Source organism: Aspergillus mulundensis (assembly GCF_003369625.1).
Source record: "Aspergillus mulundensis strain DSM 5745 chromosome Unknown scaffold_5, whole genome shotgun sequence".
In the NCBI taxonomy this organism is placed as follows: domain Eukaryota; kingdom Fungi; phylum Ascomycota; class Eurotiomycetes; order Eurotiales; family Aspergillaceae; genus Aspergillus; species Aspergillus mulundensis.
Window position 1 is genome coordinate 763,256 of NW_020797893.1, and position 26,423 is coordinate 789,678.

Below are 26,423 nucleotides of genomic sequence, written 5' to 3' on the forward strand. Positions count from 1 at the left end.
GCGCACAGCCATCAAAGGTCTGGCCCTGGTGCTGGCCAATGGAGCGACCCTGCGAAATGAGCGGATCCTGCCGTTGCTTTTCGTGGCGTCTGCCCGCTACGTAAAAGTGAAACCAGGGGATTTGCCAGGCACACTACTCAGCTACCTGCGGGCTCGACCGTGGCTGTCCCAAGGTTCCTCTGCTGTCAAAGACACAGCGACTCTCTTTGTACCCCGTATCCAATGCTGTAAAAAGAACCATGATTCCGGCCAGCAGGACGCGTCGCTTCTTTGCCTCTTTGTCCGGCGACGTAACCGAGTGGCGCTTGCATCGTAGAATCTAAAATTGTCTCATAATCCCCGATCCCAACCGGGGACCTCACCAGTCACTAGATACTTACTGCTTGGCTGTGCGCAGCAGCAGCGTGCACTCCACATCCTGATCAGCTCGTAGATCTCTTCGCCCTTCTGCTCCAACTTCTCTTCGCCCCCAGATTTCTTTCTTCTCCAACGCTCTTTCCCTTGTTCATTATAATCTATTGACCCGATACTTTCGCTTTTGTCTCTTACTAACTATACCTCGTTTCATATCCTGCCCGGACGCTCTCTGGTAGACTGTCCTACTACATTCGTTCTACTCTTGACTATCGATTGCCCGCGATACAAACATGATTGACGGGGGCGTCGCGCACTCAGCACCTCCAGCTGACTCAGGCCATGCTGCTGCTCCCGCTGAAGGACCTGCTCCAGTGCAAGCAGAGGTGCGCCATGGCAACGCTCCAGGGCACCACAACGGCCCTCCGAGCGAGAAAAGCTCAAGCCCAGGACGGATGACACCGCGGCCCACCTTCTTGGAGAACCTTGCCGACTCTCGAGAGTCTCAGTTTATGTTCAGCCGCCGCGACTCTGATGACCTGGATCGTTACTTTGTGAGTTTGTACCTCGCCAGAGAGGGGACATTATACTAATGGATTCTCCTTCGCTAGCACGGCCCAAGAGACCTGGACAAGCACTCAAAATGGCCTATCATGCTCCGAATGCACGGCAGCATCATGCCGAAACTGATCCTTCCCATTGCCTTCGTCGCCGGTTGGTCGACCTGTATAACCTGCATTTGCCGTTTCGTTTATGACAGTGAGTCTCTGGGCAAAAGAAAGCTCTAGTTCCTGGCTCACCGATGGACAGTTTCTGTTGATAATATCCTCCTCACCGTGCTGGGTTTCGTCGTTGGTCTGTCTCTTTCATTCCGAAGCTCCACTGCCTATGAAAGGTACGTACCCGTTCTATGTGGCATGTTTCCGAAGACACGACTGATCTCCATCTAGATGGGCGGACGGCCGGAAGTATTGGTCGTTGCTTGTTCAGACGTCTCGCAACTTGTCTCGCACCATCTGGATCAACACAACCGAACGGGAAGGTGAACTAGGAAAGGAGGACTTGCTGAGGAAGCTGTAGGTTCTCTGCGTATACAGTGAAAGCAGTATGCTAAACAACTCTAGCACGGCTATCAATCTTATCTTGGCCTTTGCAGTGGCTCTGAAGCACAAGCTGCGTTTCGAACCCGATGTTGCATACGAAGATCTAGCTGGTCTCGTCGGATATCTCGACACCTTCGCCAAGGATGCTCACGATCGCCAGGTTATCCAGCCGCGGAGAAGGACGATCTGGAAGGCAGCTGGCGAGTACCTCGGCGTGTCATTCGCGGAGTCGAACCCTAGGAAGCTCATCAAGCGATCCAAAAAACCCCTTGGGCACCTCCCTCTAGAGATTCTGAACCACATCTCAGCCTACATCGACTCGGTCATCAGGAACGAAACCCTCAACATCAGTCTCCACCAGTCTCAAGCTAGTACGTGCCAGGCCATTTTTATGATATGATCTTTTATCACTAATCTCCCGTCCACAGTCGCCTGCCTTGCTCAGCTAAACGAGGTTGTCACCGGCACCGAACGTGTCCTTGACACCCCCCTCCCAGTCGCATACAGCATCGCCATCGCGCAAATCGCCTGGATCTACGTCCTTGTCCTCCCATTCCAGCTCTATGACTCTCTCGGCTGGGTCACCATTCCTGGCTCCATCGTCGCCGCGTACATCATTCTCGGCCTCGCAACCATCGGCAGCGAAATTGAGAACCCGTTCGGCCACGACGTTAATGATCTCCCCCTCGACACCTACTGCAGACAGATTGCCCTTGAGCTGGACATTGTCACTGCCATTCCGCCGCCAAGCGTTGACGACTTTACCTCCCGCGAAGACAACTATGTCCTGTACCCGCTTAGCACGTCCGGTCAGCCTGATTGGAAGGAACGCAGTGTTGAGGATATTCGCGCTGCGCTGCGTGCGAAGGTCGTTGCTAACACTTCTTCTGCGGCGTCGAATGCCTCGACGGTGCTGGAGGAGGTGAACACGAAGCTGAGCAAGCAGCCGTCGTCGGTATAACACTCCACCTTCGTGGAACAAATTCAAACAAAATACAGAATGGAAAAAATGCATGGGAATTTGAACGTTCTTGCGTTGCAAGCATGGGTTACGGGCGTCTTCATTGCGTGAGCATGTCTATCTATATATTTTATCTCTGTTCTATCTTGGGCTCGGTGTTAAGACTGGAAATTGTTCATACGGTTCGAGGTTTGAGCTCGGTCGACATTCGTTTACTTATTTGCGAGGCCTTTTTTGCCCGCTGTGAATACTACCAAGCCTGTCTTTACATACACACAAAATTGTGACTCTGGGATCATTCCGTACAATGAAATATAGAACTGTGGTTTTAGCATATATCGTTAACGGGTCGTTCTTTCCGCTGTATAGGGTGTACATCTTGCATCCGAGCGAAGCGGCAATGGCTGTTCTGGTTGACGCAGACTCACTCCTTCCTTTAGCGCCCCTTAATCGTTGATACGCCGTCCAAGCGATATTAAGTCATAGGGTTCCTTGCTTGTATTCTCCCCGAACGGACATATTTTCATGGCAGGAACATGATGTACGCACAATCACGGCATTCCAAGCCCCATGGCCGGCAGCGCCAGCGCAGCCCGCAATTCATCGCATCGCGTCAAAAAAAACTTTGGTCTTGAACAGTGACCGAATCTCCACCCTACACCTTGAACAAATCCGCCCCGTCGCCTCTCACTAGCGGACTCAAAAAGTTACCCTTCGCGCAGATTCTCAACGCGACACTCCCGCCAGCATCCTCTTCCGCCGTGCCCCCGATCCAAGAACTCAGGGCTGCGACAACGGCAGGCGCATCCTGCCTCGGTACGCGGACCCAGATGAATTTCTCGAGGGGCCGCGGTTGCGGTTGCGATTGCGTTGAGTCTGGGTCGGGGGATACGGAGAGGATGTCGATGGGGATTGAGGTGCCGGAGAGACCGAGGAATTGGGAGAGCGCGGAGGAGAGGTGGCTGCGGGCTGTGAGGGGGTCGAGGGGGGCGGATTTCGTGGCGTCGGAGGTGTTTGGTTGGTGAATTCTGAAGAACATCAGTCAGTTAGTTCAGAGAAATTGACTTTGACATTTTGGCGAGGTGTGGGCGTACAGTTGGAGCTTGAGGTAGGTCCAGGGAGGATTGCGCGCGGTGAAGCTGATGGTTTTGGTGTCGGAGCTGGAGTCTTCGGCGACTTTTCGTTTCGCGGAGGCCATTTCCCTTGAATTGGAGAAGTCTGGTAGCTTAAATAGCTTCTCTCTAAGATTTCGGTGTATCCTGGGATATTTGCGCGGTGGTCAATTGATTAAATCGTCGAAGAAAAAAGTGTCCGTGATGTCAGTGGAGGATCTCGGGAGCGTTCCGCGATAAACGTTAGACACGGTCTCATTTCCTGATCACGGCGTCTTGTAGTTTTTGGCCAGCTCTCTGTAGGAACTCCTCTTCGCTCTCCGCTCCAATGTTTAGGTCAAAGATGCAGAGAACCTTGTCGCGTGATGTGAGTCCGTGGGTGACCTCGACGTCGGATTTCGCGACCCCAAACACCTGCATCCGCATCAGTCGATCTGATTGAGGAACATCGTTAAATCCAACGCTAGACGCGTTCAATGATGGAATTGAGAAGATCAGTATGATTTGGCAGTACCTTTGCAAAGACACGAGACACAGCTGCGTTTGCCTCTCCTTTTTTGGGGACCGCAGATACACAAACGTCCACCTTCTCCGTTCCCACCGCAGTGACGCCCTCTCGATCACCAGACGCGTTGGGCTTTACTCTGCACGATATTTGTAGGCTGTATCGCTTCATGAGCTTCTGGCTTTTGTTCCGGTGGATCACGGTAGCTGTTTGGATGAGTCGGAGCATAGAGCAGGGTGGCATGTTGCGTTGATGGAGGAGGGAAGTTTTGCTGCGGCCTGGCCTTTGGTTTCGTTCCCTACGCGACAGGCGACTTTCTGGGCAATGCTGAATACTGGCGTCAGCTCGGCCGTGGACGAAAATGAGTTGCGCGGGCTCAACGTCTCAAACGGCAAGGTCTGCCGGCGTATTGTGCGTTTTCTTCGAGAGACCTGGGACTGGATGGCGTCAGCTCGGCCGTGGACGAAAATGAGAGGATTCCTACCTGGAAGCATTGGAAGGGAAGCTACCTTCCACTCAAACATCTTGAACTCTAGTTAATGAAGAACCCTCTGTGAGTCTAGTTTCATTGAGCCTTCTCTCTTTGTATACTTGACTAACTGATACTAATAAGCAAAGGGCCTATGATGTATGGTACAGCACACCTCTGATACAAGCTAGTCAGAACAACACGATGATGTGTGATTGCATAGTGAGTGCCTGGTCATCAGGTACTCATGACCCGCTTGGCCTCCATGAGTACCTGATACCCCGTCATTCACCTTTTATTGAGAAGATTGCAGGCCACCATCTGCATAAATATGACCTTCGCCCCCGGCCTTGCTGGTGTTTGGCTCCTACTTCTTCAATAGGTGAACCTCCTGTGTGGATAGACTTCACTTCACACACTGCACCCTGCCTACTCTTTGATGAGAATAGTACCTCATACTCTGACATACTTGGATCAGAGAACTAACACAGGTGTTTCCTCTCTTCAGATCGTTACTCGCAAGTGCCCAGAGACCACCTCGAAGCATTTTATTTACAAGTTGAGCTACTTGCTACAACTGCTCGACGTCAAAACTGCCTGACCTTCGCATCACTTAATCTCGCCAGTACCGCACGCCAGGATCAAAAATGGTAAGCCGTTTTGCGGTTAGAACGCTGTTCAGTGCTGACGCTGCTTGTCAGTCCTCAAACGTCAATCCTTACCAGTCAATTGATCCGCAGTTGGTCCTGGAGCCTATTGTACAACATCTATCCAGTCAGCCCGATGTGTTCGGTGTTGTGTATAGACGACCAGGGACAGCGGACTACACGCTATCAGACATGTTCTACCTACCTGAGCAAGCGACCTGGAGCATCTACAAGTTGCCCGGTATTCTCCTTGACATACGTCCTCCCGAGGAACATCGCATTCAAATGACACTGCCGGTTTTAAAGTCTTCTTACAAGATATACGGGAAACATGTCAACGACTTTGAGGCGATCCTGCCGCGACAAATATCTTCCAATGTGGAAGGCTGGCGCCTTGAAGCGTGGTTTCGTCTCGATCCTCGTATCACTAGCGGGGACATCATTGACCGAGTCCATCCTCACTATCGAGGGCGCATCTCTGACCTTCAAATTCGTTACCGTCGCAAGGAATTCCGGCAGGAGTTTAACTTACCCTGCTGGGAAGCAGGTCCGGAGAGCCATGACAACGACAGCATAACCGAACTTCTCGAAGAATACGGCTCTGAATTCCATTCTCATGACCAAAAGGACGGCGCTGATCTGGTTCCCGTCAGTCCGCAGGGGGGCATTGCGCTGCAGGAGACTCATGCCGCTGGGTTCGACTCGTCCGATTCTGTGGCTTACTGGGTCTATGAGGCGTTCCCGTGGGACAACGTGTTCTGGTTCTCTGTAGGACCGGTTCGGTTTATAATTGACGTGAATGGAAAGGTGGTGTCCTCTCATGCTTCTTACGAGTCCGTGACTTCTCGTGGGCTTTACAATGGAATCATCCATCCAATTCATAATTCAAACACCTCGATTACTTCCCAGCCAGCTGAGCCTGATCAACTTCCTGAAGACGCCCCTCGCCTAGCTAATAAACTATTTTTACCTCAAAATAGTGTTGCGACAGCTCAACCGGCAGTTTATCACCTTGCTTCAGCCGCCGTTGAGCCTCAACCCCGTGAGCTAGCTGTGCCACACCCACGGAAACGAGCAGCTACTGGTGCTGCCGAGAGGTCTGTTGTTTCTTGCTTCCATACCAACTACTACAATACTGATGCGTATAACTAGTACTCCGAAGAGAATCAGCATCGCAGATATCATCGAAACCAATGGCCTACCCACCCCGACTTGTTCTGTCGAGACAACTTATCACGATGAGCGTGGCGTGGCGTCTTTCCCAAGAATTGCCTTTGAAGAAAACATGCCGGCGCAAGGCTTTTTCAACCCCTTTCCTCCTTCCCCTGGTCATGGTCAGATCTTCACTCACCAGAGCAACAATTACCAGGGCTGGGAGGCACCCACTGGATGGGAAAACACTGGCTACACATACTACGACCCGTTCTGGTTTCCCAGAGCCACATAGGAATTGACGGATATCTTCCTTCTCTCCAGATCATTCAAACCGGTGTTTGGACCATGTACAGCTTTCACTTCATTTCTCAGTTTCTATGTTTGTCTAGTCTATCATGGTCTCTTTGTTGCTTAATGTTCGTACAAACGGGGATTTGATTTTAATGTCACTTTCAAGTATAATAACTTGCATTCACTTGGGTACAGACAACAAAAACAAAGATAATTACAACTACAGATCATAGAGGCATCTAGTGCCCCGCAATCCAAGGCTTGTCTGGTGTAAGCTTTGGCCATGGGTGGCAGGCCCATGAGAGGGAAACAAAATTTTCTTGGCCGGTCCCGGCCACAAGTGTATCCTCCAGAGGAAAGAAGGCAATGCCCCTCTCAAGTGACTTTTCATGACCGAAAGGTCGGCGCCGAGCTGAGACAAGACGCCAGTCATGGCTGTCTCTTATCGGAAACAATGCCATCACACTTCACACTTTGGCACACAATATCCCAATTGGGAACACTCAATGACGATTGTCAGGTCCAGCCATCTTATTGTCAGGTTACATTGAATAGTGCTATCTCTTGATGTCAGAATGAATGACTACTGGCCTCAGATAGCGTATCTCTCCCTGAATGCCTATAGGCAGACCACCAAGGCCATGTCTTAGAGTTGGTAGCTACGCCACCTGATAGAGACACCGCGTGCAGCTGAGTGTCGCCATGGGATTGGCTGTTCATGGCCACGGGGCCGGTCAAATTTGCTGAGAGTTGATGTTGGTCAAGCGTTGAAGTGATCTGAGGAAGGCTTCGAGAACAACGCCATATTGCGATGCCATAGAAGACACCAGTATAGCTGATATTAGGCTTTATACACAGCCAGGAGTAGCTTCTATCTGGCCCAGGTTATTGCACAGTGATAGCTCAGGCCTTGCAAGTGCTAGATCGTTCAGAAAATGGGGGGCTCCTCAGCGATCTTTGCTCCTCGTCCTCTTCCCCGGACCCGTTGCGAAGATTTCCCTCACTGAAGCTCCAGTCCCCCACCATCGTCTTCCACCAATTCAGAGCCTCTTGCCAACCACCCCAATTGTTCGTCTTCCAAAAAGGGAACAATAGCGCTCGAAGCTGGCAAGATGGCTTTCTTCATTCTGTCTTCGTTTCCTCCTTGGAGTCTTCGTCTTTCTCAGTCCATTCCCCTCCCTTCACTGCGTTTCATTCACTCCAGTTCCTGCTTCTGCCCTTTTCAGTACAGCATCAGTTTGTGGAAACTAGTACTACTCAGATCTCTTGTATCAGAATCAGAAAAGTGAATGTACGCTTCGGATCTTGCCCTGCTGGCTCACAGGCAAAATGGCTAACGTCGGTTTTCAGTGAAGCCATCATGACCAGAGCAAGCTACAGAGTCGCTAAGTCGACTTCGAAATCTTCAGCTAAGAAGTCTAAAGGGCTTCTTGGAAGTAAGGTCCCTTTGTTCCTGCTTGAACAGAATACTGATGCTCTACAGACAAAGTTCCTCCGAGGCAGGACAGCCCCAGCGCAAACGACCCCCTCAATTGCACCTCCCAGCATCCTGACCAAACTCACTGGTCATGGGAGAACCTCCCTGACATCTTGTACCAGCTGAATCCTGACAAGGAGGAGAAACCAAAGAGTGATCCCGGGCTCATGAGGAACTCCATCTTTGGGAAGCGTCTTCGCAACCTCCCGGTCCTTCCTGACCAAATTTCCTCCACCGTGGAAGAATTCCGCGTCGAAGCATGGCAACGACTGGATCCCCGCATCTCTCTTGAGGACATCACAGATCGCATGCATCCGTTTTTCCGCATCAAGAACAACGCGCTCCAGCAGCGCGGAGTACGTTTTCGCCAAGCGTTCAACATCAAGGCGTGGCGCTCGGGAAACAAGCGCAGCGCACTACTCGAGGCGGGCCTCTTCAAGAGGATGGGGGACATTGGTTTGGATATCAACTCCAACTCTACCCGCGGCATAACCCCAGGCCTCATCGACCCTCAGTTAGGTGAGGCAGGTGGTCGTGTGCCCCTTCCTAAAGGCTGGCATATTAGGAAATTGGGCGCAGCAAACAGTCTCAAGAAACAAACCGAAGCCACCTTCAGGGAGCTGGAGACTCTGTCTGAGAATGGTGAATCATTCGTTTCGAGTGACTTCGGAACAACTCGGTCTGGTGAAACTGAGGTCATGTCTGAGGACCCAGAAGTCCTTCCCGAGGCAACGGAGGTCATCAAAGATGAAGCTCCATCAACAATCGAGTACTTCTACCAAAAGGTCAACTATGACGAGGAGCAAACCCACTTCGGCAGCTCTCTCCCGGTTATCTGTGGCATGATTCCAGACAATCAACTCCCAGATACTGTCAGTCTTCCTGATCTCGATCTGTACGTCCTTCTCACCTCAATTTGCCCCTCCCTTGTTATTCTATTCAAGATCTCTAGCTAACATGTCAAGGCGGCTTGGCCACAGACCACCAACTCCACAGATTAAAGCGGAGAATGACTCTCTTCCTCTCATTTACAATGAAGATAGAGTCGACTGGCGCTCGCCTTTCTGGATGCCGGGTTCAGTCGTTAGCAAGCACATCTTCTGTCAATCACCTTGCTTCGATGACCTCCTCATGCAAGAAGACGAGTACCTCAACTATAACCCACCACTTTTCATCGAAGGTCCGAGCAAGCTCGCGACACCTACCACAGGTATCTTTCCTGTCATTACCCCCATTGAACTCAACACGCTCCCCGAGCAGCAACGGTGGAACATTTTCGACCACATGCTGGCGGAATACAACAAAGGTGAACGTTATGTCCCTGAGATGCCTTATTAAGATCGTTTTTCTGCAAAGCCTTATGACTGTTGTCACTGCGCTATGATATCCCCGGATGTCCTTTTATTCATCTCCATTGCTACAAGCGAGCCTTGTCCTGTACACTGATTTCTGTCTTCACATTTGCACATCATGTCCTGTAAAACATTGTCAACTATACCCCATGGACATACCTGATCTTCTTGCGGCGTTTTGACTTACTTGCGCTGTACAATATCTCCTCTACTCGAAGCATCTATCCAGCGAATGGCGATGGTTGGCGTCACGATACCACAGGTTGCGTTGTCCTTGCTTCTCTTTCTCCTTTTCTTTTCTTTCCTCGTCTTCTCTACTTGATCTAATATGGATCTGCGAAGGAACTTTCTCCATTGGCGTTTCGTGGTTCATGCTTCATTTTGTTACTCGGTCTAACCCTCGTGGTGGCGCCTCGATTGCCTCACTAGCTTGTTGTACCAACAGTGTACTGTAGATTGCGACTCATGCAATCAGGAAAGCGGGCTCTAGACCTCATGAGACATTTTCGATTTCTGTTATTTGAATCCAGTTTTCATTCATTGCTGTATCTGTCGCGGTACTCTCTGCTCCGTAGCCTCAGAACTCTTGCGAAGCATACCTAGCCCTAACTCGTACAGCATCTTGGCGTCGACTCCGTACCTACTGTAAGAGAATCTAGCGATCGGGAGAAGGAAACAATATCTCTAATTCGAAATGAATCTATTTCAAGGCATCAAAACTATATACTACGCAATATAATGCAAGAAAAACAATTTCTAGTACAAAACGATGCTATCTAGGCTCGAGAATCCGGTCGCAACACCACCTTCATTCACGCCCTCGGCCTTCGTCCGCATCAGCCATCCACCCTGCTCATTGTGAAGAATATTTCCATCCTTCTGGTCCCACAGAATAGTGCCATAAACACCTAGTTCCCCGATGACGCCGCCAGCGAGGACCTCGCCGTCGCTGCGGAGAGCGACGTTCTTGGCTGCCGCGGGAGGGTGGATCAGCTCCATGAGGATCCAGCGCTTCCACTCATTTTCAGGGATGGATTTGAGGAAGTCCGGGATTGCGGTTTTATAAATGTTGTTGCCGCCGCCTTCGCGCTGGGGCTTGAGGACGTGGTTTGATGCCGTTGAGGGGTTGAGGGCGAGTTCTCGGCCCTTCCCGGAGAGGGAGAGGTCGTATTGCGGGGCGAAAGTTGAGCGAAGTCTTGAGATGACGGCTTCGTCAGTACCGGCGAGGAAGGCTGCGAGGTGATCGGGTCCCGTTGGTGCTGCAAGGACCTGCTGGACGATTTTGGATCCGGAGAGTTGGTTGAGAACTGTTGGGCATTTGATTGCCGCGGAGCGCTCGAGGTGGGTTCGGGCTTCCCAGTCACGGTCGGATTTGTAGTCGGTTGGTGTGTAGAAGGATCGGAGGTAGACTGTTGTCACTTCAAAGTGCGTCTCTGCGGCGTGCGGCGGGCGGTAGATGAGAGGGCGCAAGGGATTAGAGCCGGGGATGAAGGTGTGGTCTAGAATCTCAGAGCTTAGTAAACGAAAGACCGGTATCTTGTGGACATTGGAGAGTTGTCTTGAAAGCGCCAGCTGGTCGAATATGTTTCTTTCGTTTTCTTGCACCACAAACAAGACACAAGTAGGCAGCTGCGGTTGCGATTTGGATGGCCCGTACGCGACGTGTGCCGTTGCCAGACCTGCAGATAGTGTCTCCACTGCAGTATTATCTGGCACTGCATTTGATTGCAGCAGCGGGTGTGGCGGGTACGCCATAGGGCTGCCGAGGGGAGAATCTAACAGCTCGGAGTGCAAGGATGCCACAAGCGACGATAAACCGCCAAAGGACGAGGATATGGTGTTGAACTCGACCTGTTTCAACTCGGGCGTCGTCGAGGTTGACGGAGTGTGTGCCATATAATCAGAACGGAAAAGGCCCAGAGAAAGGGTCTGGACATATCCTTCTCTCTGAACCGCAACGTGCACTTTCCAGAGGTTCGAGATGAAGTCGTCGACGTCAATGAGACTACAGTTAAGGCCATGCTTAGTCCAGGTTTTGTGAGTCTGACAAAGCAAGTCTTCGAAAAACGATAGACTGCAAAGCAATAAAACTGTGTATCCGGAGCCAGGCCTTACTCTTCCATTATTTTGCCAATCCATTCCTCGTTGCAGGTTATCGCGGCATAGAGCTTATTGTACACGGTCTGCAGCGCCTTGGCTTCTTCGAAGCAGGTCTTCGGGAAAGGGCTAGGGAACAAAGTCACCGGCGCATTCGTTGCGAGTATCCCGTGAGGATCAGATTCCTTTGAGACGAACGTAGGCGCAGGTCTGACCATCAGGCCATTCTGTGTCGCCCAGTCCTTCACTGTCCTCACCAGGAACTCCTTCTGTGCGGGGTTCAAGGCGGGAGGGTAATTTGCGTAAATCGAATCTGCCATGGTAGATGGGCGTCAATGCGTAAGTTTCGAGGGATATATCGTGCTCTAAGAGTTCATATCGATATTGCGAGCGTCAACTTCAGCAAAGAAGCGTTTCTACGGAGTAGGCTTCCATAATGGACTTTCTCTGATATTCCCCGCGGAGGGGTCTTTTTGATTAGTAATCAAACAATCGATTGTTATCGCTATCAGTACCGCCTAGTGGACCGCTCCTCTAAAGTAATGCCGGCAGAAGAATGCTTTAGTGGGGCTCTCAGTCGCGACTCGACACAGCGCGTTCTATCATTGCATCTCGAGTCCACTGCTATCGGCCTGCCATGCAATTGGCATGGTGACTTTGTCTATCTGTTTTCGTCTTCTGCTTTCTCTTGCCTCTCTCGTGAATTTACTGCTCAGTCCTTTTCTCGAGCATAGCTCATCTCTCTATGTTTTGCTTTTTGGTCCCATCCCTCTGATCTCATCTAGCGCCTTTCTGCACCCACGCGATTCAAGTTTCCTTGCAGCCATTCTCTGACCCTAACCCCATACTGCCTATCTTCAAACCCATGAGTCGCTCAAAGGCTATCTCCTTCTGCTTGCTACCTGTCTCTACTTGCGCCTACCCATGGACATGATGCAATCCAACAGCAGGGACCCGCTCGATTGGACGGTCGATGAGGTGGTGAACTTCTTATGCCATAATCCCGACACACCATGGTCCATGTCAAACTCGACTGCACCGCGTCCGCCTGCTTCCTTCGAGGCTTCACTGAGAGATAACTTCATAACGGGCGAAGTGCTCTTGCAAGATGTGGAAAAGGAAGCGTTGCGCGATGACCTCGGACTGAAAGCTCTCGGGCATCGAAGCTCTATAATGATGGCAATCCGATATCTTCAGAGATTCTCACCCAAGTTTCAAGCTTCAAGATCCGATCGACCTGCTGCAATTCCTCCGCCGTCCCCAATGCCTCCTCCAACTCCACTACAACCTGCCGCCGAGTACCTATCGACTGTCCAGCAAGCGACTCCAACCCACACTAAAGCTGTCAACGTCGATGTTGCCCGCCAGAATAGCTCTAGCCCCGCTGTCCCTGCTCAAGGGTTGTCCGGGGGTCTGTATCAAAAGTCTGTGGATCTGGGTCAAGAGGCAATCGAGAACGTGAAGCGCATTCGCCCCCGCTCCCACGAGCAACTTGTGGTTGACAACCACGGCAATAAAAAACGCAGGCTCAATTTGACTTCCACTGCGAAACCTACAAGCGACAATGCAGCTTCTGTGCGGCCTAGTGATAGTGAGCTGGAAAGCTGGTATATGGGTCCAAACGGCCTCACGGTGGAGCAAATCTTCTATGCCTCCGATCCCGAAGGTGATGACCAGACGTTCGCGTTCTTATCCTCCAAACTCCCCACCGCCCAACGCACGTTTGTGAACAACCGACTCAAGTATTATTTTCAGCAGTCGCCTATTGAACTAAGTTCAAACGAGAGCTCTTCCGAACAAGCTCTTATTCCATACAAGCCCTCAATGTTGAAGTCCAGCAAGAACAAGTCCTTCACATTATACAACACGAAGCAGGGCAAGACGGAGGTAACTAAGGAAAGCATGAGTGATTGGCCACAGTTGATGCGCGTGTTGAGGATCGAGAATGATTCCGAGTCTCGGAGTAAATCCCTAGGACCTTCTGATCCATTTTCCTATCTGTTGCAAAAGTATCCAGCCGAGGAAGGCCCAGAGCATGCATTACCCATTTACGGAGACTCAGGTTCTGAAGGCGAATTTGACGCGGAGACATGGCAAGAAATGGAGGAGGAACAGGATGAGCCCATGCTTCCGCGGCACAGAAGACTTGGTCCGGCTGAGATTGATTCTATCATCAAGGATTGTATCACTCAGTTTGAAACCAAGTGGCGTGACAGCCATCAGGCAAAGGAGGAGTACAAAGCACGAAAACTCTGGCTAGCTACCAGAAGGAGCAATCGTGTTAACCAAGAGGTCAAATCATTAACAAAGGACATTGCATTACTGGAGCTCCGCTTGAACAAGCTGCAAGATGAGATTGGCAGAAACGAATATAGTATAGAGGCAGAACTGCGGGCTCAGTGCCAGTGCTTGGAGCAAACTATATTCAACATTCAGAAGCAAAAATGGCGTACTTCGGTACTGGAACAAGAAGAGTGCCCGAAAAAGGTCCCTGCTCCCCCCAAGCGCCGATATTCGCCAAAAGCCAAATCTGGAGACGAGGAATCATTGCATTCAGAATCCGATTTCAGTGAGAACGACTCTCTTGATGATTTTGTGATGGTTGACACTGGCCCATTTGAATCAATACAAGATCCAGATGAAAATTCTCCTGCGAGCCCCTTGTCCTCTGAAGGCGACGATGATATCATCAGTGTCTCTGGCACGAGGCGCCGAACAAGAGGTTTAGCGCCCAAAGTTTTCGCGTCAAGCAGCCCTTCTCCTTCTCTTTCCACTCCTCGCCCTCGCTCATTTGGCGGAAAGCCAGAGGTGATTGATCTTACAGAGGAGACGCCCGAACCAGACGAGTTTATGATAAAGACGCCTCCTCTTAATCCAGCCGGGGCCACCACGTCCAATTTTCCTGACACTGGTATGTCAGACTCATCAATGTCTCCCCCACCAAGCCTTGGCTCAGTGGAGGGCAGTGTCCAGGTGAAGACAGAAAGCGGTTCACGTCCTTCACTCCCTGACATAACTGACATGGACAGCATTATGTCAATGGACTGGAGGCTGCTTGAAGAGCGTAAAGATCGTCTGAGATTACTTGCGAAGCTGATTGGTGGTCTCAGTGACGAGGAAAGAAAGACGATGGCGGAACAAATCCCAGAGTATGCATTTACGAAGCTCAAATCAAAGGTGCAGAAAGCCCTGAAAGCTCTAATCAAGAGCAAGAAGGAAGTGGAGGGGATGGCCATTTCTGAGGGTACTCTAATGTTGCGAACATCGTCCTTTTTTATAGCATGGCTTGACTGCGCACGGTGTGATGTTGAGGGCATCAAAAGAAAGCGTGTCGAGGCAGCCCTGGAAGACTTAAAGTTGAAAAAAGGTGGATTTGATACCTACTATGAGGAGCTCATCAGACGACTGGAGTGCTGCCGCACGTGGCGGTATGACACAGAAGTCGGCACAGACCAGGAGCTCGAGACTGAGAACACGCCTCATAAGAAGCGAAAAAGAGTCGTGCAGGAGAGTCAACAGGCCAAAGCAAACCAGGCAAGTGCGAAGTCCCGTATGAAAAAACAAGAACAGCAGAAAAAGAGGCTCGAGAAGGAGTTCCAGAGCAAGGGTATCAGAAACGATAACCCTGACCATCAGGCCGTCAGCTTCAAGGAGCCACCCATATACCTGCATTCCCATATTGGTGAATCTGTAAAACCTCATCAGTTGGGAGGCATTCAATTTATGTGGCGGGAGCTGGTTGAAAACAAGAAACAAGAGGGTTGTCTGTTGGCCCACACAATGGGGTTGGGGAAAACAATGCAGGTGTAAGTTCCTATCCACGAACCCCAAAGATCTAAATCCTGTCTGTTGCTGATTATACCGACAGCATTTCCCTACTCGTAACCATAACAGCGGCCGCCATGTCCCCTGATCCCAAAGTACGACAACAGGTCCCTAAAGAATTTCGCCCTACAGAAGATCTTCCTCAGGCCCGAACTCTGATCATTTGCCCGTCGTCCTTGATCGAGAATTGGCAAGATGAATTCGATCTATGGATGCCTAGGGATATCGCTCTCACGGTGAGACGGATCTCCGCAGAAAACGGAATGCATGAGCGCGTGCGAGAAGTATCCACATGGTACACGGACGGCGGAGTTCTTCTCATATCTTACGATATATTCCGGATATTGGTCTTGAACTCGGGGACAGCCAAGAGAGGCCCGCCGCTGTCAGAGCCCGTCCACCAAAAAGTCAGGAACTGGCTTTTGGAAGGACCTAGTATCATAATCGCTGACGAGGCCCATAAAATCAAGAATCGAAACTCCAAAGCGTCTCAGGCTGCATTGCAGCTCCGTTCCAAGAGTCGCATTGCATTGACAGGATCTCCGCTGGCGAATCATCTTGGCGAGTATTATACTATGGTCAACTGGATTGCTGAAGGTTACCTTGGGGAAGCAAACGAGTTCAAGGCGAACTACATCGAGCCTATCAGAGAAGGGCTGTATGCCGATAGTACCTATGGTGAAAAGCGAAAGTCTCTAATGAAGCTCCAAGTCCTCAAGAAGATCCTGGAGCCCAAGATCAACCGGGCGGACATCACAGTTCTTGAGGGGGATTTGCCACCGAAAGTCGAATTTGTCCTGACTGTCCCTCTTACCAGAATACAGGAGGAAGCGTATAATGCGTATGCCGCATTTCTTTTGCAAGGACGAATGGAAGAGGTTGCGCAGACCACGCTATGGTCATGGCTCGCTTTTCTGAGCATGTGCTGTAACCACCCCGCGTGTTTTCGGGAGAAGCTCAATCGGGCACAGGCTGCCAGCGAAAACGCAAAGTCCCCCTCAAGAACCCATGATGTCGACCAGGAAAGGTTTTCAGAAGAGCTCGATGAAGAGCTCCTCGAAGTGGCTAAAATCCCGAATCTAGCGGAGCATGTATCAGAACAGCGTCGCCGTTTTGATCAGATCCATGACTTGATGGCTGTGGATCTATCGGTCCGCGCAGAAATTACGAAAAGGATCATCGACGAGTCTATTAGAACAGGTGATAAGGTTCTTGTCTTTTCGCACAGTGTACCGACCCTGAATTACCTTGAATACCTCATGAGAATCAGCGATCACCGGTACTCGCGCTTAGACGGTCAGACGCCTGTTGCTCAAAGGCAAGCAGCCATAAAGGAGTTCAATCGTGGCGACAAGCAGGTATACCTTATTTCGACAAAAGCAGGTGGACTTGGCCTGAATATCACAGGTGCGAATCGCGTTATCATTTTCGACTTCCTCTTCAATCCAATCTGGGAAGAGCAGGCAGTTGGACGTGCATATCGCTTAGGACAAACAAAACCTGTATTTGTATACAGATTTGTTGCCGGCGGGACATATCAGGAGATCGTCCATGACAAGACTACCTTCAAGACAGAGCTCTCCGCCCGCGTTGTGGATTCAAAGAATGTAATCCGATCTTCGATGAAGAAGCCTGGCGATTATTTTTTCCCAGCGAAACCCGTTGCCCAACGGGATATCTCGGAGTACATCGGCAAAGACAAGGAGGTCTTGGACAAGATCCTTCACGAGGATGAGAAGAAAAGCGCGGAACAGAAATTGATCCGTGACATCAAACTTACCCAGACATTCTTCATCGAGGACAACGACAAGCTCACGGAAGAGGAAAAGAAGAGCGTTCGGGAGGCACTTGATGATGAAATTCTCCGCCGCGACGACCCCAATGCGTATTATAAGAAAATTCAGGAGAGACAATTACGGGTGATACAACAACAACATCAAGCTCTTCCCCCTTATCCTCATCCATTCCCACTCTCAATCGGTCAAAATCTTCACCAACCACAGATTCCATCAAATGCGCCCAGCGACGTCCCTCCAGCTACTACCATACATCATGCAGTTCAACAAGGTTTGCAGCCAGCAGTGCCACCAGTCGCTCATAACACTGGTCCGCCTGCTCTTGCGCCTGATACTATCTCAGTGTCGGATAGTCAGGGGCCAAACGATAAAGCTCAACTGGATCTTCCTCCTGGTGCGGCAATCCCGCAACCGAAAGCACCGCCAGGGGCAAAAGTTTCAGCCATCGCAAACGTCCGGGAAGCGCTTCGCAATGCAACTCGTCCGCAAATTCCTACAAGTAGGGATGGGTCAGAGCCATTGAGGCAAATCTCTCCTGCCGTCAATGCCCCCAGGCCAGATACCGGGAACCAGCAAGGAACTTCACCCAAAGGTCAATCCGTACCGCTTCACCTCAAGGAGTCCGCGCCCGAAGCCTCTGTACCTTCTGAGCAAGGAGCGTCGAGTGCGGAGTAAAGCCCCGGCATAATGGGTTGGGCGGAGAGCCTTTCTCGGCAGTGATCCCAAGCCGGAGTTAGACCTGTCTTTTCTATTCTTCTCTTTCTCCTTTGTTTCCCTTCATGAACATCTTTTACCCCTGCAAATATTCTACATTTGTATTTTTTTAGTTTAAGGCTGGACCACTGCATCTTGTTTCTCAACATTTGTCTATCTTGTTCTAGCGGGAAATCGGTGTAGATTTCTTTTCTACTAGCATTGCGCTGGCGTTCTCCCAGGTGGCACAAGATACCCGATATGATATGGATGGATGAATTCATGCTTGCATGCCTAATGATACGATTTAGTACCTATACGTGGCTATCAATATCATCAAATTTGATTGACATTCACCCACTCTAATTTGACCCGAAATAGATAGCAGTAGAAGATATTTGTAGTCCGTGGCTGTTCAAAGTGACTTCATGCAGGCCAGAGGGTGTAGAATGGCACGAATATTGGTCTTACACAGTAAGAAGAAACATGGCCACATAAGAAACGTAGGAATAACAAGAAGAGAGTAAATAAAGAAACGGGGAGTTTCACCTCACGTCAACAGCTTCTCCAGATCTGCCACACGCGTCGCCCGGTCATCAACCTTCTTGCTTGCCTTCTCCCGGAATGCAGCGAGCATCAACTTCCTCTTCTGCTCCTGAACAGCCAGCACGCGATCCTCAATACTATCCTCCATAACGAGCCGCCAAACAGTTGTTTCGCGTGTTTGGCCAAGCCGATAAACCCGGTCAACAGCCTGGTCCTCAATCGCCGGGGCCCACCAGCTATCCGCAAGAATAGCCTGGTTAGCGGCAACGAGGTTCAGACCAACGCTGCAGACATTCAAGCTCGCAAGGAGTACGGTGCACTTGGGATCCGTGGAGAAGCGGTGGGTCGAGTTATCGCGGGCCAGCGAGGTCATTTTGCCGTCGATGCGGGCGAACCCGATGCCCGCCTTTTGGAGGTGCGGTTCAACGAGGTTCAGGAAGGACGTCCACTGGCTGAAGACGACGGTCTTTGTGCCCTCGGCTTGACCCTGCGCTGTGAGGATCTTGATCAGGGCCTCGATTTTGCTGCTGGGGTTGTCTGGGTCCGCGGAAACGTCGTCTGTGTTCTCGCCCATGTCTGCGGCCGGCGCGACGAGGGTAGAAGTGTTTTCGATTTCAGCGCGGCACATGGGACACTTCTGCTGGCGGTCTATGACCTGTTCAATGCAGTCGCGGTCGAAGGCGTGCGCGCAGGCGGTTATGACGGGTGTTTCGAGGACGTCTAGGCAGATGGGGCAGGTTTCTTGGCTTTCGATGCGGATCTGGAGCATGTCTTGGAGGGCTTTGATATTTTCGGGGGTGAGAGGCACGACTTGCTGTTTATCTAGAATGGAGGCGAGCTTGTCGAGGCGGTTCTTGGTCAGGGCCCAGTGGTTGCAAACCTGGCGGAGGCGGAGGATGACTTCGAGGAGGTGGGAGTAGGTGGTGCTGGTTTTGTCTTTGGATTTGAAATCTAGAAGCATGCCTTGGGCTTCGGATCTGCTTAGGTGTTAGTGTTTATATACTGCATGGTTGGGGAGAACCCACTGAAACATCTCGTATTTCTCTTGCTCGTGCGGGTGGAACTTGACGCGCAGGACTCGAGATGTGAGAGGTGGTAGACGCAAGTTCACGAAGCTCATGTCCTTCCTACGGCGGAGACAGACGGTACTCATGAGGGCCTGGAGCAGTAGATGAGAGTCCGGCTCACCGGACATGAGCGGTCGAATCAGGACGCTGTTGAAGACACCAAGATCTTCGAGACCTCCAGTGAGTCCTAAGAAGCGAATCTGGGAGTAGAGGTCTTTCAGGCTGTTTACGATTGGCGTTCCTGTTAATGTCCAGCGGGAGTCAGCCCACAAAGCACTGGCCGCGGAGGAACCTTTCGATCGTGGATTGCGGATTGTATGGCCTTCGTCGAGCACAACACGGCGCCATTTGAGTGAGAATAGGCCTTTTGCAGGAGTGGCTTTGCTCTCTGGCTTGTATTCCATCGCAAGTGCACCGTAACTAGTGACCACCACATCATACTGGTCTAAGTTTGCGCCTTCCTTTTTCCCAGGGCCATGGTAGATCAGCACTCGCGGTGCTTGTTCTGGATCAGTGTGCTCTTGAATTTGGTTCCTCCAGTTGCTCATAACGCCGACAGGGGAGATGATCAACGTAGCCTTGGACGATTCTTTTGTCTTCGGCTCCGAATTTGAGAGAATCAAAGAGATAATTTGAATCGTCTTGCCCAGACCCATATCATCAGCTAGGATGCCGCCGCTAGCAAGAGGTGGCGGAGTGGTCGTAGAGAAATTCGTGGCGATATTAGTGAACTTGTTGCCTTGTTTCTTCCAGAGCTGTACCACATCATTGGCGCCGGTTGGCAACTGCGGGTTCTCCTTGCTAATCATCCACGCTAGGCCTTGACGCTGGTATGGGAGGAGAGTGGTTGTGAGAGACGGGGGATTGTCGGCCATGGGCATGTTCTCAAGATCTGCCTCCTTCAAGCCAAAGCTTTCAGCCACTTGACCTATCTCACGGGGGTTGAATGTACTGCTTTGGTTGATAAGCTCATCCAGGCTTTCTTCAGTAATGATCCCCTCCCCGAGTGGCTGAGCAAGATTGGTATAGCCCAGATTATTTGCAGCTTCCAGCAGCTGTCCCTTGCGTGCTTTCTTGGAAGCCTCTTTCATAGCCTTTTCCCGTTCCTTCCGCGCTTTAATCTCATCACGCTCGGCTTGTTTGAGATGATTGAGTGGCAGCTTGTCCTGCATCATTTTCTGTTTCAAAGCTTCTCTTCTCTCAGGATCGCTTGGGCCGTACAGCTTTAACACAATTGGGCAATCGTAAGCCCCAATTACCCCAGTCAGTATACCTTCGACGACCAATAGTCTGTTATCCTAAGGCAAGTCAGCGGAAGTCGTTCGGTCTGAATACCTTTCTGAATTTACCAGGTAACTCGCGAGCTTTGCGGCCATGGTCCGAGGGATGTGGCCAACTTGAGCCCCCATGACATTATCGACCCGGATTGCATTTCGATCATATTGATTACGCGGCTCTCTCTTCAGAACAACGTGTTCTCCAATGGTGGCCTGTCCTCTATAGTAGCGGACGCCAACAATCTTGGTGTTCAGATCCCCATAATGCAGCTGCGTGGTATCTGCGGAGTCATCGACAACTTGGGTCCCCTGGACCAGATCTGCAGCTGCGGCATCGTCCTCGTCTTCATCTAGCGAGACCTGTGCTGCCTGGCTGAGAGGAACAAACGTTGTCTCCTGGCCAAAACGCTGTCCAGAGACCCGCGGGTACTTTGGCGGGGGCGTTGGAGCGACTTCGTGAACTTCATCCAGGGTGAGATCGACCTGACGGATCGGTCTCTTAGCTGGAGGGGCACCCATGGTCTCTGATGGATGAAGTGTAAGTGCAGACGCGTGGTGACGCGCTCCGAAACATACGATAAGCTCTTATCGATAAGATACCTACGTCTAAGGAAATGCTTATCTATGGACTTGTTCAACAGGTACCGAGTAGTATTCGACGGATTCTCCCCTGAATGGCGGAGTAATTTATATCTGAATCTTACGCTGTCCGTGCTATATGAAGACTCTGTTTCTCTAGTATCTGTTTTCTTCTGATATTTGCTGCGGCTTTCATATTGTCTGGGCTCAATTTCATTGGAGCGTTGTAGGTTGTAGGTTGACATGTGTATTCATATATATCTTTGGCTCAGGAACTGCTTGTATGCAAGAACATGTACTAATTTTGGCATAGACATTAATCAGGACAGTGAATCGACCCAGTCATTGCAATGAATCGAAATCAGTATTTCCCACACTGACAATTGGAAGTGGGTTTTCTCAGGTCCGTCCGATGGACTGAGAACAGCAACGCTGCTGTGGCGGGATTATGAAGCATCATCTTTTCTTTTTTCTTCCCCCCCTCCTCACTAGTATTTATCATCGGTTGCGTCAAGGGAGTTTTCTGGGAGCGTGTGTGCTTACTACACTCGAGGCCTTTGACTTGTTTTTACTTGATCGTATCTATTATTTTGAGTTGGTTATCCTTCATCCTTTACTTTGCGCTCTCCATGGTGGATCTCACTTCCGCTTTCATTCGTTACGAGCGCATCGTCCTCGATACAAATAAGCGATATGAATCACTTTTGCAAGAAGGAGACGCGAAGCCCTTGCTACTATGGCATGCGATTACTCCAATGGCACTGCCTATCTGTGCACTTCTGATTTCCAGCCGCAGAGGGGGCCGGATAGTACGGCAGATCCTCTACGCGATCTCCCTTAGCATAAGCGTGGAGATCATACGACACCGGCGCGTGCTATTGGGGGGGAATGGGTATATGGTTGGCCTAATCATGGCATGGCTGCTTGTTTGGAGCTCAACACTTCTTTTCTTCAACAATGTCGAGCGTGATGTTCGACGGATTGAAAGAGCACGGTCTTCCAAAGACACAGGCGCGAATGGCCAACAGAACAGGCACGCGAGCACCGAGGAGCGCAAGACGGACGGAGCTCATAGAGATGATAATCAGCTTGTATGGCAGCTGTACCCTCAATCATTCAAGCACCGACTTGGTTGGGTATTCGCCTTGATGCTGAACCTCAGAGGCCCGGATTTCAGCTTCAGGATCTCCTCCATGGATCCGCTGCCTTCTCAGCTCGACCTCAAGCATAGCTCGGCAAACGAGGAAAGCACGCCGCCTCAAGCAAGAAACCGTATACGAACCGCCTTTATCCGCTTCTTCGTTGCCTATCTAGCTCTGGACGTTCTCAAGCTGATAGTGATTTGGGACCCGTACTTTCTGGGCACTCTCTCTGCACCACCTCCATTCCCGCTCGACTATCTCTCGATTGTTCCTGGGCTGACCCAAGCATACCGTTCACTGCTTACTGGCGTTGCCGTATACTTCGCTCTCTCATTCGTGACGGCTTTGAACCCAATCTGCTTTCTCGGCCTAGCTGCGGCCTTCCCCAATGCATCTCGCGCACTAACCGCAACGCCGCTGGACGCCCCATGGCTCTACGCCGATTCATTCGGCCCTATCACGGCGATTCTGGATGACGGGCTCGCAGGTGCGTGGGGTAAATGGTGGCACCAACTGTTCCGCTTCGGCTTTGTGTCGACTGCAAAATGGATAATCTCGCTTCTTCCCGCATCCATATCCTCGCAGCGCACCATAAGACGCATTATCACAACTATTGTCGCTTTCGGCATCAGCGGCCTTCTCCACGGCTTCGGAAGCTACACGCAGCTCGGCGAGGATACCCGGCCAGTCTCGGGTCCGTTTCTCTTCTTCATCCTGCAAGCCGTGGGTGTTTTTATCCAAGAGATCTGGTCCCGTGTCGTAGTGGCGCAATTCATTCGGTACGGTCTTGCACCGCCGCGCTGGTTGCGCCGACTTGGTAATGTGGTTTTCGTGCTTGGCTGGCTTCATTTCTCGGGGGCCGGGATCGCGGATGATTTTGCGAGGGGTGGGTTGTGGTTGACCGAACCGCTGCCTTTCAGTTTCCTGAGGGGCTTGTTGGGTCAAGGTTGGCTTTGTTGGCGGACACCCTGGTTTGTGTACCATGATGATGGGACGTTTTGGGGGAGAGGTGTGCGCATTGTATAGGGCTGCTGGATTTTGAGTTTTGGATTTTTCGGCCTCCTTTGTTTGTGATATAGATTGGGATCCAGAACTAGTATTAGAGTAGAATAGATAGAACATTTAGACTAGATACCATCCTGCAATTGGATACACTTCATTGTTGGATCCGAGAATATAAAACAGGATTTACTGCCCGTTGGCTCTTTGAATGTGCAGTGGATACATGGGACACATCCAGAATCGTGTAATTCATGCTCGACAAATCGCAACAGGCTTGCATCTGTATTATGCCTGTGCACTTGTCGATACTCTAGCACCTATACATGACAAATCCGCTACATCAAGCCCCAGAACCTACTCCTCGTCTTCGTCATCCGTGTCAGGCTCGATATTCAGAGTCGGCATCTCCTCATCGCTATCTTCATCTCCCGGCGCCGTTGCGGCTTCGACTTGAGGAACTGATGATGACTGCTCCACCATAACAGACGTCGTGCTAGTCGTGACGCCATTGCCCACCGTTGAGGTCTCCTCCGTGACTGAGCTAGTCTGGATGGAAGCAGGCGCAGCGGCGGTAGCCCTTGAGAAAATAGAGGGCTGTTCTAGGGTCGTAGCTGGCGTCGTTGACGCATTGCTATCAAACCTCGCCTTCTTGGGCTGAAGACTGTCTGCCTTCGCCAGTGAACCGGCAGAAGTGGGTGTGCTATGGGACGATTCCTCTGCGTAGGTACGTTTATTTACCGACGAAGGAAAACCCTGGGGCGTGCTGGAATCCACAAGGTCTTGAAGACTTGGGGTGACGGCTGGTTTCAGGAACCCGGAATTCTCGGCGGGCATGGACTCGGGTGCGCCAGCATGTTCCATATCTTCGTCCTCGTCTTCATCAATGTTGGCGTAGTGGCCAATGCTGTTTGAGTTCGTCAAGATGGGCATCCGAGGTCGGATCAGGGCCTCTACGTCCATTTCTGATGTGTAGCTCCTGGCTAAGAAAGGCATGATGCTGACATTTACTCCGCGGCCCTTCACCGCTGGGTGGGGGTTGAGAACGCTGGCGTACATGGCGCTCTTGTCAGAGGTCATGATGATGGTGCGGTCAATTTCGGCGCGGATCGGAGCTGCGAGATACTCCAGCGCGAGGTGCGTGAGGACCGATTGAAGTAGGTTTGAGGCAGCTCGCGAAAGTCTGGAAGATTTGGTTGACGCATTTGTTTGGCGGCTTTGCTTGAGGTTGGGGTTCAAGAAAAAGTCCGCGTTCACGGTAGCTGAGTTCGTTTTGGACCTGCCCTTTGTATCCGAAGAGGTGTCTTTAGAGCCATTCTCGCCCATCGTAGGCAAAATATCGGAGCAACAGATTCGGATCATCTCAGTCAAAGAGGATACGCTCTTCTTATTCATAGATGGGCCCATATGCTTGAGCAATGCATCGAGTAAGCCGTACACTGATGTTCTGACCTTCTTGCTGGACTTTTCCGCGCGGAAGACCCAAAGAGTCTGCTCTAAGATTGTCTGAGCGACTGAAAGCGCAGCAGTTTCTAGTGTGCCAATCAAGGCACGAAGGACTTTAATGCAAGCAATGTGAATCTGGGGTAGTTCCGTAAAGAGAGTCTCCCGTTCAGTCCGACTCACTTGAGGATTGGCTTGGACATCGCTGGCTTCTGTTGGGACTACTACAGACATCAATCGCGCAGTCAAATCAAGCACGGAGCCGATAGGGATTGATACGGTAGAGGCCGTTGCGGTGGTTAAAAAGGTGGAGAGCATTCGCAACAGCTCGAGCAATCTCTTAACCCCCGCATCCAGCCCTTGCCAGCCAGCCAGTCCCAGAGCGTCAGGTCCGTGGCTACCGACCTCGAGGGCGTAATCGATAGGGTGGCTCAGTTGCTGTCGCAATGAAGGATCAATAGACTCCCACTGCTCAACAATGGCCCGAAAAACATGGTTCGCTGTTGCATGTGTTGAATTGATCGTCATCCGGCAGGCCCCCTTCCACTCTTCTCCTCCAGTATTTTTCGGTGCGCAATGGTGAAGAGCAACAAATAACTGTTCCGTAACGTTCAAAACAGGCTGTGAATACAAGCTCGCAGTGGAGCCAACGATGGCCTGGAGGAGACTGTGAATCTGCGCCGTGAAAGGCCGGAAGATTGTGGGGTGTCTAGCAATGAGCTCTGCGTAGGCGCGAAGAACAACCTCCAGTAACGGTGTAGTTGGTTTCAGTTTCCGAGTAGGCTCAGACGGCGGCTTGACGGAGATGAGGTTCAAAGTGGTTGTAATGAATCCAGGGAGCGACGGCGTCGTGATTTCGCGAACCAGGGTGGGATACTGGTATGTAAGGTGGAAGATACGAGTCAAAGTAATGACGGCCATTGTCTTTGTAGAGGCAGGGTCGGATTTCTGTTCGAGGCTGACTATCAGCAATTGAATCGAAACGAAGTCTGTCATCCAGTATCCTCACACTCAGTATGCTCATAAGCCCTCGAACAAAGGGCTCACTGCCGCGGAGGATCTCCCACTGGCCGGCCTCCACCAGCGCCTTGACGAAGACAACCGCAGCCCACCGGCCCTCAAATGACCTATCCTGCAAAAGACTAGAAAGCCGGGTCACTAGCTTGTGGACCTGAACTGCATGATCCGAATCCGACTTGCCAGCCCTCTGAGACTGAGGCGCAGAGAGCAACTCCCCGCATTCTGTGATGGAGGCCGCGAGCGAAGCCGCAATAGAAGGCAGCTTCTGGACTGGCAGGTTGGTCAATCGGTGATTGACAGCGCGCAAAGTCATTGATATGTGCGCCATTTTGAGATCTGAGGTCTAGAGACCTGCTAGGTGCCACCAGTTGCAATTCGAAAGCTTGCGATAGCTCTGGCCTGCTACACAAAAATCTCGCCAAAAAATAAAATTGATAGCGCGATAACAAAAGCTCGGACCACCTCATGAAGCCTCGGGATGGTAGGTAACAATACGTAACCGCAATACAAATG

General features: G+C 51.0%; 9 protein-coding genes across 9 annotated transcripts; 4 read left to right on the plus strand and 5 right to left on the minus strand.

Moving 5' to 3' along the window:
* Positions 1–647: 647 nt before the first annotated feature.
* Positions 648–2,418, plus strand: DSM5745_05602 (UPF0187 domain membrane protein; the record flags this gene model as incomplete). The annotated part of the gene is made up of 6 exons (XM_026747618.1): positions 648–908; positions 966–1,113; positions 1,165–1,249; positions 1,305–1,430; positions 1,479–1,828; positions 1,886–2,418. The coding sequence occupies 6 exons, from the start codon at positions 648–650 to the stop codon at positions 2,416–2,418; spliced, it is 1,503 nt and encodes a 500-aa protein (XP_026603450.1).
* A 655-nt stretch (positions 2,419–3,073) lies between these two features.
* On the minus strand, positions 3,074–3,616 carry DSM5745_05603 (uncharacterized protein; the record flags this gene model as incomplete). Its single annotated transcript, XM_026747619.1, has 2 exons — positions 3,074–3,446; positions 3,513–3,616. 2 exons carry the CDS (start codon positions 3,614–3,616, stop codon positions 3,074–3,076), a joined length of 477 nt encoding a protein of 158 aa, XP_026603451.1.
* Positions 3,617–3,785: 169 nt separating this feature from the next.
* Positions 3,786–4,278, minus strand: DSM5745_05604 (DUF167 domain-containing protein; the record flags this gene model as incomplete). The annotated part of the gene is made up of 2 exons (XM_026747620.1): positions 3,786–3,944; positions 4,045–4,278. 2 exons carry the CDS (start codon positions 4,276–4,278, stop codon positions 3,786–3,788), a joined length of 393 nt encoding a protein of 130 aa, XP_026603452.1.
* An 873-nt stretch (positions 4,279–5,151) lies between these two features.
* DSM5745_05605 (uncharacterized protein) lies at positions 5,152–6,598 on the plus strand (the record flags this gene model as incomplete). Its single annotated transcript, XM_026747621.1, has 3 exons — positions 5,152–5,154; positions 5,206–6,248; positions 6,304–6,598. 3 exons carry the CDS (start codon positions 5,152–5,154, stop codon positions 6,596–6,598), a joined length of 1,341 nt encoding a protein of 446 aa, XP_026603453.1.
* A 1,359-nt stretch (positions 6,599–7,957) lies between these two features.
* DSM5745_05606 (uncharacterized protein) lies at positions 7,958–9,412 on the plus strand (the record flags this gene model as incomplete). Its single annotated transcript, XM_026747622.1, has 3 exons — positions 7,958–8,033; positions 8,081–8,969; positions 9,040–9,412. 3 exons carry the CDS (start codon positions 7,958–7,960, stop codon positions 9,410–9,412), a joined length of 1,338 nt encoding a protein of 445 aa, XP_026603454.1.
* Positions 9,413–10,182: 770 nt separating this feature from the next.
* Positions 10,183–11,843, minus strand: DSM5745_05607 (glutathione synthase; the record flags this gene model as incomplete). The annotated part of the gene is made up of 2 exons (XM_026747623.1): positions 10,183–11,431; positions 11,542–11,843. 2 exons carry the CDS (start codon positions 11,841–11,843, stop codon positions 10,183–10,185), a joined length of 1,551 nt encoding a protein of 516 aa, XP_026603455.1.
* Positions 11,844–12,456: 613 nt separating this feature from the next.
* DSM5745_05608 (putative SNF2 family helicase/ATPase) lies at positions 12,457–17,819 on the plus strand (the record flags this gene model as incomplete). Its single annotated transcript, XM_026747624.1, has 2 exons — positions 12,457–15,329; positions 15,392–17,819. 2 exons carry the CDS (start codon positions 12,457–12,459, stop codon positions 17,817–17,819), a joined length of 5,301 nt encoding a protein of 1,766 aa, XP_026603456.1.
* A 568-nt stretch (positions 17,820–18,387) lies between these two features.
* Positions 18,388–21,246, minus strand: DSM5745_05609 (DEAD/DEAH box helicase; the record flags this gene model as incomplete). Its single annotated transcript, XM_026747625.1, has 3 exons — positions 18,388–19,360; positions 19,409–20,748; positions 20,800–21,246. 3 exons carry the CDS (start codon positions 21,244–21,246, stop codon positions 18,388–18,390), a joined length of 2,760 nt encoding a protein of 919 aa, XP_026603457.1.
* A 1,646-nt stretch (positions 21,247–22,892) lies between these two features.
* DSM5745_05610 (uncharacterized protein) lies at positions 22,893–26,238 on the minus strand (the record flags this gene model as incomplete). The annotated part of the gene is made up of 3 exons (XM_026747626.1): positions 22,893–23,541; positions 23,809–25,879; positions 25,938–26,238. The coding sequence occupies 3 exons, from the start codon at positions 26,236–26,238 to the stop codon at positions 22,893–22,895; spliced, it is 3,021 nt and encodes a 1,006-aa protein (XP_026603458.1).
* Between the last annotated feature and the right edge of the window lie 185 nt (positions 26,239–26,423).